This window comes from Corvus cornix, chromosome 3 (assembly GCF_000738735.6).
Source record: "Corvus cornix cornix isolate S_Up_H32 chromosome 3, ASM73873v5, whole genome shotgun sequence".
NCBI classification, from domain to species: Eukaryota; Metazoa; Chordata; class Aves; order Passeriformes; family Corvidae; genus Corvus; species Corvus cornix.
Window position 1 is genome coordinate 109,655,717 of NC_047056.1, and position 10,375 is coordinate 109,666,091.

The 10,375-nt window shown below is 43.7% G+C and overlaps 1 protein-coding gene across 2 annotated transcripts; it reads right to left on the minus strand.

The window, feature by feature from the left end:
* Nucleotides 1-1,612: 1,612 nt before the first annotated feature.
* Nucleotides 1,613-9,732, minus strand: ENPP4 (ectonucleotide pyrophosphatase/phosphodiesterase 4). 2 transcript variants are annotated; one of them, XM_010393210.4, is made up of 4 exons: nt 9,542-9,732; nt 6,971-7,835; nt 5,879-6,049; nt 1,613-3,458 (listed from the first exon to the last, which is right to left on the minus strand). In XM_010393210.4, the coding sequence occupies exons 1-4, from the start codon at nt 9,542-9,544 to the stop codon at nt 3,094-3,096; spliced, it is 1,404 nt and encodes a 467-aa protein (XP_010391512.2). In that variant the 5' UTR covers nt 9,545-9,732; the 3' UTR covers nt 1,613-3,093. The 2 variants fall into 2 exon arrangements, with proteins under 2 accessions (XP_010391512.2, XP_039425427.1); XM_039569493.1 differs by having other exon boundaries at nt 9,593-9,731.
* Between the last annotated feature and the right edge of the window lie 643 nt (nt 9,733-10,375).

A 10,375-nucleotide genomic window follows, 5' to 3' on the forward strand; every position in this document is an offset into this window, starting at 1 on the left:
TTTCAGAGCTGTAGTCAGGTGAAATCAGCTCAGTTCTGGAACTGTTTCCTTGATGCCAATGCTCAGAAAGCACAGAACCCCAGAGGGGTGGATGTTTTAGGGCTGCTGTGCCCAGAGTGGAGAGGTCCTGTGTGGAGGCAGTAATGAAACATAAGCCTTCAGTGCTGGGAAGTGTCACTAAATATCCCCTATTCCCCTCTAAACTGCAAAGTCAGTTAAGTGTTAGGAAATTCCCCTGAATTAACGTGCCCTGTGTGACCATTGCTGAGTTGTGTCTATTTAGCAAGTCATTAAATGTTGCCACAAACTACTGTCCCTTGATCGCAGCCTTGAGGAAGCAGAAGCCACAGCTTTGCTGTTCTTGTTCTGAATTGGCCGTTCAAGAGGAAATCAGCCACTGGCATTCATAAGAAATACTTCACACAAACCAGAATGAGACCGTGGAAATGTTTTGGCATGTTTAAGGCTCTATTTTTAAAAATAATCATCCTTAAATAAAGCAGCTGTGTATCTTAAAGACAGGAAGATGTTTTTTCTAGATTCTCTTGATTTGTACATGATCTGTATGAAACTGTATTTACAAGAGCTACTGTGTTCTCCCTTTGTACCAGGAAGAAAACTCAGCACCCTTACAGACCACACCACAGATTCGGAAATGAAAATACTCAGCAGTACAACTGGAATATAATTTATCCTACTTCTTAAATTTCCCCTTTAAACCCTTTCTCGTTAAACACTAGCACTGTCTCATCTCCATGCTAAAGGGAGGAGGAATAGAGGGTGATAAGGATTTCCACCAGATACAGCCACTCGCTGGTTTCACAGCACCTCAGTGCCTGTAGCAGTTCTCATCAGAAGGGGCTGCCTAGGAGCTAGGAGGAGAAATGCATTTAAACCTTGATCTCCCCATCTGTACCAACATTCCTATTTCAGATCAGAGTTCTGCCACCGTGCTTTAAGCAGCCTTTACAGTTCTGGTCACCAAAGCCTTGGTGGTAACTTTGGCACCTGCCTGGGAGGGGATCCACAGAGGAACTGAGAACACATCAACTACACAGTGTGACAACTGCTGGGGAGAAGGAGGAGAACAGAGTGGAGAAAATACTGTCCTCATCAGTTTTAGCTTCTAGAAAAAAACCAAAACCTCACAGGCAGAGGACACTACAGTCTGGTCTTACTGTGTCTGCCAGAAAGGTAAACTCAGTCAAGCCTTTCCAAACACAGATGATGCAAAGCATCTCCAGTAATTCTCTGACTGACTGACCCTCTGAGGATCCCACTCTGTATTAGCAGAATTACCAGAACCTAACAAAACTCTAACACATGAATTCAAGCATCCTCCCTTTTACAGCATATCTAAGCCTAGGCTCTACCCTGCAACATGTTCCCTTCATAGTTACTCATTAACCTGACCTCTTGGTGCACGGAATTAATTTAAATCTGGCAGGATGAGGAAGTGACTCTGTGTTCAGTCCAGCTACTGCTCTAGTAAAATCCAGTACCCTGTCAGTAACAGCACAGATTTTTCAAGGGGCCTGAGCCTCTTTCCATTAATCTGAACTTTTTCAAGTAAAGCATTAGTAGTTTGAGGTGAAAAAAAAAGCAGAACTGGTTAGGTTTTGGATTGTGTTTTTAATCAGTACAATGGAATCCCTAGAGAGGAAGACACAAATTACTAAAACTTCCACACATTTATAAATAACAAGTTTCTTTTTTTCAGTGGGCAGTTCAAAGTAGCCCCTTCCCTCTAAAGTCCCTGCTGGATCGCTAAAAGGCTGTGGCCAACACCAAATTGCAATGAATTTGAAGTTGTGAAAGAGAAACCCCATTGCTACCAGATACCTCTGTCACTTTATTTTTTAAAACCATCAAACTTGTAGGAAATGGACTTGGTAACTGTAATTCACTTTCTGGGTTAGCAATAACAATTTAACCTCACTGAAAGATAAGGTACCATTTAAGGGTTTTTCAGTCAAACATTTTTTTTTACAGCAAGTTACCAGATGACCATTAACAAAGAATCAAGAGTTTCAATTAAGAGAACAGCTCTGGTCTTCATCAGGAATTTGCATCTACGTACCTCAAACATTTTAGAGAATTTATTTTTTCAGATAAGATCTGCTAACTTCTTCCTTTAATTTTCCAGGGTGTAAAATAAGAGTTTGGAATCCTTGCTTGATGACTTGCACATCAAACTTTCAATTGTTGCTTTTTAGCACAACAGCCTTCAAAAGACAAGTACGAGCTGGTACACAGGGCAGAACCACCTTTATCTCAAAAACACCTTCAGTAGAATTTACTCCTGAGAAAATTTCCACAGGGTTTAGGAGCAGTAATTTTACATCTACAGCCCATGAAACTGGGTAATTCAAAGATTCCCAGGTTAAACTGACTTTCTTGAGGTGAGGCAGTAGTGCCATCCCAACTGGATCTGTGGATCTAAGTCGTCCAGAGACACATTCCAAAGATGTCAGAGCCACCTGCCCAGGCTTGTAAGTGCTGAACCATGTAGTTTATTGCTCAAAATAGAAGAGATATGCACCAGTTCTTTCGTCACTGACTTCTACTTTCTTTCTCAGAAGTTTCTTGTCACATTGATGACTAAGGGTAGAAACGAAAGTCTTGGATCTTCTCTTTCCCCAAATTTAAGGGCACACGAGAATATACTCTCCAAACAAAGCTAACTCCTAACTCTCAATAAAGTTTTTCTTTCCAACACAGGTGCAAGAACACTAAAAGTAGTCAATATTAATTTAATACAAAAAAAAGCAATTATCATTTACAAATATTAAAATTCATTTCATCTGTCCTGGCTAGCTACACTGGAGTCTCATTCTGAAAGTGTTCAGAGGCTTCAGAATGAAAAACTAAGCATCCTTATTTTGTTAAGCATCTCTTCCAGTAAAAAGCCACCTGTTCACTGTTTTGTTATGAAAATATTTTTATAGGACACTAGTCACACAAATCAGCAGGGTCTGGCTGTACAGTATTTTACACAGATAAAGTGCATCAAACAAAGAATGCCATCCAGTGCAAATTGAAGCTGTTTTCCTGAAATCACAATTTAAGAAGCGGGGCGAGGCTCCCTCCGCGCTATCCAATCAAAGGATCATCATCATCACTCTGTAACTGGAGCCGGGCAAAGGGCCGGGAGGGGGCCACTCTGTTCTTGGAGATGATGATGATGCAGGTGAAAGTGCTGAGCACTATGAAAGCCCCGATGACGATCCCAATGGCCTCGGGGACACTGATGCACCACTGATCAGCCAGCAGGCACTTGGTGTTGGCGAAGGTGCCGTTGTGTGGCCGTGGGGTGAGCCCCAGGACGTGGCACATCATGGGGTAGATGTCCACGTTGTCCATAGTGCTGTGGCTGTAGCCGCGGCGGAAGGCGGGGCCGTGCGCGGCCAGGAACGGGTGCATGCTGGGCAGGGCGTTGTCATAGCCGTGGTCCCCCACTGCAGTGGGGCAGAGCACACAGTTACTGTCACAGCCTCTGCTGCAGAGTCACTGTTCCCCTCCCCATCTGCCCTCACCCCCAAAGCACGTGTTTTAACCAAGGGTAACGCACAGCAGCTCTTGGATCAACCACAGAAGGAAGCCACAGTTCCTTCCCTCTTCCCCAAACCCCACAGGTCTTCCCCCATACTGGCCTTCACCAATGGTCCTCCCTCCCATTAATCTCTTTTCCTTTCAGTGCTTAACATTTCCAGCCTTCCCCTTCCCATTCTTCGTGCCAAAGTTGAAAAGAAGGTTGGCACTCCACAATGAGTCAGTAGCTGGAATGTAAACATTTACTTCTCAGATTTTGGAAAGTCACCTCTCCTTGCAGAGTGGACATTTTAATTACTTATTAAAAATCAGGCACCTTTCCCTTGATGGTGTTCAGTTAGAGCATATTAAATACTCTCAATTCATGCTTATCAGATTAGATACTTCAGATGAAGGGACACCCAAAGAGTGAAAACCGAAAGACAAAGGATCACTGTGCCTCTGGTGGGCCCACAGCAAAACCTTTGTAGCTATAAGGTCAGGAGTACTTGGACATCTGGTAGGTTTTTTAAGATGGACTATAAACAGCTAAAAAGCAGCCATTGTCAAATTTCCTAACAGCGTTCCTGAAAACCCTGTCCAAGGTGCCAGAAGTCTCTCACAGCATGTACAACACGGTATTTGAGTTACTGCATTTAAGTTTGAATCCATGTCTTAGTAACAGTTGAGGAATATCCCTGAGAACTGTTTCCTTGGGTGCTTCCCTGAAGCTTCTGATGCAAAATGTCCAGATTCCAACTGATTAGGTCACACTCACCACTTCAATGAGCTTCCACTAGTCCTTTTTAATGTTCTCCACGCTTTCTGTTTGCTACATCTTGTTTGTTTTGACACATCTTTCTAGATTTTTTCCTGCCTTTTACTACTTGTTTGTTTTGAACAGAGCTACTCCAGGTTCCCTCTCCAATGAAGTTCCCAGTTTTTCACCTCTGAAGGATGATTCTGGAGTGTGGAGGTACTGGTACACTTGGCAATCACTGTGCTGCCACTTTGTCCATTAAGACAATAAACCTTAAACAGGCTTTTTAGGGTAAAACCTCCCCTGCCAGATTCTGGGAAACCTTTGCAAATAAAAGTGATTTGAAAAGTGATTCACCTCAACTGATGCAATGCTGTTCCTTATAAATATTCACTTACTAACTATTTTTAGTTACATGACATTGAATCTAACCAGAAACAAGAAAAAGAGAACTCTGATCAGAGAATACTTGTGCTACATGTTGCCAATTTGAAGATAAGTGTTGCAAATCTGAGGGGAAATTAATGTATAAACACATCTTGCATGAAAAAGCAGTGCTTCTGTAAAAATACTGAAAAAACCTGAACTTAATTCTGCAAAGGGAAGACATTAAGATCAGCCAAACTGGGTGAAACCAGGATTTTACACCACCTAACACCCTGTCTCTAACAGCAGTTGTACAGGGAAGTATGCAGGAGGGATATCCCTGACCTACCAACCAGCTTCAAGCTGTTGGCTGCTCGGAAACTTCCTGGAAGTTGGTACCTTTGTATTTAATTTTTATTAATGGATTTTCCTACAAAGAATCTGTCCAATCACTTTCTGAACACACATATATACACCCACATAGAGCCTTCATCTGCAACCAGAACTACAGGCTGAATGCTATTACTATTACAAGAAAGAAATATATCTGGAATTTCTTCTTTAAGATATACTTTCATGTGACTGTTGCATTTTTTTCAGTAAATTATACATGCCCCTTGTCTGCCAAAAAAAAATCCCTGCATATGGAACACTTGCAAATATATATACATATATATGTATATACATACATATATATGTATGTGTAATTTGACATTCATAGCATCTAGCAGAAGAAAGGGCACAGTTTAGCAAGGCACTGAGAAGTGACACCTGTTCTGAGTTTAGGCTTTCAAACATGCTGGTGTGTTCCTACTATTTTTAGTATTTCCTGCCATTAATTTTCATTCCCTAGTACATGTACTGTGATATTAAATGCTGTGTGTTGCACGCTTCGATATATACCTCTACATATATATTTTATATACAATAAAAAGTTAACCACACTCCAGGGAAAGCTTGAGACAGACTGCTAACCTAAGATAACTCAGACTATTAAATTGAACATGGCAAAGTGTTTCAGCCAACAGAATATCCCCCAAATCCTCCTCATCTGTTAAGAACACTCCAGGCTCAAGTTGACAATGTTCTAGAAAGTGCTGCACTACTCCGAAACCTGCACAGTGCCAGGACTCCCCCTCCTAAACGAGGGCCATCCTGCAGCTGGCTGGAATAGAAACAAGGCAGTTTACCCACACAAACCACAGAGCAACACACACTTACACTTGGAGAGGGACTCATTCTGTACAATTGTCCAGCCTTCGTCTGCAACCAGAATTATGGGCTGGATTCTCTTGTTATGGCGATAATGGAATCTGTCTGGAATTTCTTCTTTCAGATAAACCTTCATGTGACTGTTGCAATTTTTCAGTAAGTTATACACAACTTCTTTGTCTGCCAACGAAAAAACTGCATGTGAAACAGCTGGAAATTAACTCCTGTTTACTACAATTATCTATCATTAAACCCAAGTTCCATTATTTCAAAACAATTATTAAAAAAAGAAAAACCACATAGAAAAGGATTTTTTCATGTCCCTTATGAAATGCTACATGTGTCGAGGTGAATTTCAAAATTTGCTTTCATTTTAAATCAGACACCTCCCAGATGTAGGTTTAGACCTACAACTCAATTCATCATCTGGGTTTGAAGGGCAAAATTCAAGCAGAGAAATCAAGAGAAAGCAATCACCCCCTCAAGTAGTCAGTATTTTATCCAATGCAGTAATTTTTTTTTTTTTTTTAACCCTATGAATCACTTTTTTCATTAGTCTGGCCACAGAGAGGCCAGCAGTGTCATGATTTCAGACATGACTGTTGGGGATTACTCCGAGATACAAAAATGGAATTCACAGTAAGGAATCTTAAGTTTCACTCTCAAAACAAGAAGTAGTAAAATAATCAAAATTGGGACTAGATTTTCACTTGGAAATTTACACAATGACTTTTTTTTATTCAAAATAACAACATGGGTTTATTTCATGCTCACTGTGAATTACAGCGGCATAGAATAAGTGAGCAACAAGAGATCAGGCACACTAAGTACCTATCTACTTTCTCAACCCCCTGTACCAGGGTCATCTTATCAGCCACAGCAATTTGACAAGAAACTCTCCTTGTCCCCAATTGCCAAAACAAACTTCTAAACAAACCATCATTCTTTAGCTTTCTCATTATGTCCAAATTCTGCAACACGAACTCCATAGGTTTTGCAAAAGATTAAAACAATCTAATAAACTGTGTACTTTTCAGAGGCAAGATAAACAAGATCTAATCCTCAGTGTATGCCTTAAAAAATAACCAAACTCAAACATACTCTGCCTTGGCAGCACTGCAGCAACCGGAGTCTTGTCTATGAGGGTGTAGTTATTGCGCCCGAGGCATTCATCCAGGACAATCAGCCTCTTTGCAGAGCAGGAGGCCATTCCGTGGTCACTCGTTATTATCACATTAACAGTGTCCCACAAACCCGATGCCTTCAGTTTATTCATGAGGAAACCAACATGTTGATCCACTTCTTCCAACACTCTGCGCATGTTCTTGGTGTCGTCTGGGCCATACTTGTGCCCGCTTGCATCTGGTTCTTCCCAGTAGAGCACAGCAAAATTGACCACTGGGTCAGAGCTGTTCAGCCATGCAACAATACTCTCCACTCTCTCCTCAAACTTCACTGAGAAGTTGTACTTCATAAAGAACTGAGGGGTCGTGTTGTTGATTTTTACATCACTACCAGGCCACATTGCAGCAGCACTTGCTCCCTTTCCCTGCTGTTGATTTGTTACCCAAATTGGAACTGCCTCATCCCACCAGAAGGGATCTGAATCGTTGAACTGTGAAAACTTTTTCCGGGCATCTGCATCGTACATGTCATTAGCCACAATGCCATGGCTTTCCTCATATAAACCTGTCACTATGGTGTAATGGTTTGGGAAGGTCTTGGTGATGAAAGCATTTGTGACTTCTTTTACAAGCACACCATCCTCAATGAATTCCTGGAGATGAGGAAGTTTGTAGGTTTCCAAGTAATCAGCCCTGAATCCATCGAAGGACACGAGGAGTAACCTGGGTACCGAGTCACCAGCTGAGCGAGCACAACAGATGAATATTCCAGCAAAAAATAACATCAACATCGAGCTCATTGTGCCGACTTTGAAGTACTTCCAGCAGGTAATCAGATGCACCTGAAAAAATTTAAAAAGGCACATAACCAAAACAATTCTGCTGTGACCAGTTTAACCAGCTATACATTATATACATCTTCCTTTTGGAGGGTAACTCCAGAATACCCAGGCTGAACAACCACTCAAGTCAACAGTGGATTTCCCTACTGACTTCGGAGGTTTCTTGCATATTGCCAAGAGTTTTTCATGTATTAAAACAAATGAGCAGTGAGATTTTTTCCCCTGCAGACTAAATGAAAGGAAGAATTGTTTTCTTTTGATCAGTTATTCCATTGTTCTGTGTGTCCTATTACAATTCTACATTCCAAGATAGACAATCAGAATTTTTCCTTGTGTTCAAGCACAGACTTGAACAATTTCAGACCCACATTTAAGAGTCCTCTGCAGCTCTAAATCATTAATACCCATCCCTGTTCAGGTCAGAAACCTGTTTCCTACTACAATTGTAATTCTTCTTTTTCATCTCACTTTTCCTTTTTCAGTTTCTACCCTCTAGAGTTGCTGGAAGACTTTTGAGCCTTTCAACGTTCCCACTTACTCAGTGCTTATTCTATACACAGAACTGCCAGAAGTAACTTCTACTTCTGCCTTCCTTCTAAGCTGTTGTACATCTACCATAACAGCATTTAAACCTGTCCTTTACGTGCCACACTTTTCTCTCTAAAAAAAACTAAACTAATAACCTTATCTGTGAGGTAAATATTTCTCACCAAGGAACTGATGACTATTATGAGTGCCAGGTATGATCTGTAAGCTTTTTATCTCCTCTTACTGTATTATGTGTGACCTAAGCACTTTGTTCAGAAAGGTAGAGAATGATGCTCTCAGTCTTTAAGAAAGAGGAAGTGAAGCTCCAGGTTTCACAAAACCTTCTGCAATACTGCAATATTGTTAGACAGTGTATTTGCTTCTCAAGAAGAACCCCATCACAACAAATTTTTCCTTTATATTTCCTTTATCATTTATTTTCCTTTATGTGCACACAAACTGTGATTGTAGGAGGCACAGCAGCTGTCTTCCCAACATTTTTAACCCTTTAACCCTTTCCTACAAACTCCTTAGAACGGCGCATTTATTTTAAAGGTGTAAGGAGCTTTAATGTTAGCTGTAGCTTTAGCAGTGAGGGGAATTCAAAGCACGGGAAACCACCCCCTTCCCCCCCCGGCCCGGTCTCCAACAGCTGAAGTATCTTCAGAAGATAGAAAAGCTACAAGAAAGGACTGTCAAAAATAGCATTAAGGCATCTCTTAGCACAGAGGACTTGGAAGACAGGGCCCTTTCAAAGAAGAAAAAGGAGAAAAGAAAGGAGAAGAGCAACGCAGCGGCAAATCAGCCGTTCGATATCAGGTGCTTTAAAAAGCAGAACCAGTTTTCCACAGCGCAGTAAGACGCAAACCCGCAGAGTTCGCTTCGAAATGCTCCGAAGCTGCTCAGCACTGGTGCTTTTATACACAAGCAGCGTGTTCTAACCAAAAATTAACTCTACCCCAGGCAAACCCAGCAAAACAACCCAGCTGTGAAATACCACCAGCACTAGTCCACCTGCTCCCGCACCTCCCAACCGGGTTTTTGAGTTGCTCGGCTCGGTCAGAACGGAGGTTATTCCGCCTGCAAAGCGCGGACACACCCAGCACCACCGACCCACCAGGCACTGCGGGTCGGTTTCCCGCGCACCTGCCCCTCACCCGCACTCGGACCACGCTCACCATCCCCACAGCCTCCCGCCGCGGGACACCCCGTCCCCGCCCGGGCCCCACCGTGAGGTCCCGCTCCGGCTCCGCTCGGGCCGGGACGCGCGGGCGGCACCGGAGGTGACCGGAGGTGACAGGGGGCAGCGGGGGGTGGCGGCCCAGCGCCTGCGCACCCGCCGCCCACGCAGCCCCAACCGACACTGACGGGCCTTTGGAGGGGGCGCGAGAGCTCGCCAGTGAGCGCGGCCTCCGCCCGCTGTGATTGGCTGCGGGCCCGCTGGCGGGAGACCCGATTGGCTGCGGCGCGGGGGCGCGGCACCGGGATGAACGGCGGAGGGGGAGCGGGAAGTGAGGGGCGGGCGGTGAGAGGCGTCGTGGGGAGGCTACGAGGAGGCCGTGGAGGCAATGCGGGATTTCCAGCGTCTAGAGTCAATTAGATAGAAAAGAGCTCTGAGATCATCGAGTCCAACCTGTGACCGATCACCACTTTGTCAACTAAACCATGTCCCTCAGTGCCACGTCCAGTCTTTCCTTAAACACCTCCAGGAACGGTGGCTCCACCGCTTTCCTCGGTAGCCTATTCCAATGTCTAATCACCCTTTTTGTGAAGAAATTATTCTTAATGTCCAACCTAAAACCTCCCGTGGTGCAACTTGAGACTATGACCTCTTGTCATGTCACTTGTTACCTGCACGCAGAGCCCGGCCTCCACCTGGCTGCACCCCCTGTCCAGCAGCTGTGAAAAGCCAGAAGGTCCCCCCTGAGCCTCCTTTTCTCTGGGCTGAACCACCCCTTTCCAGCTCCCTCAGCCACTCCTGGTGCTCCAGCCCCTTCCCCAGCTCCATTCCC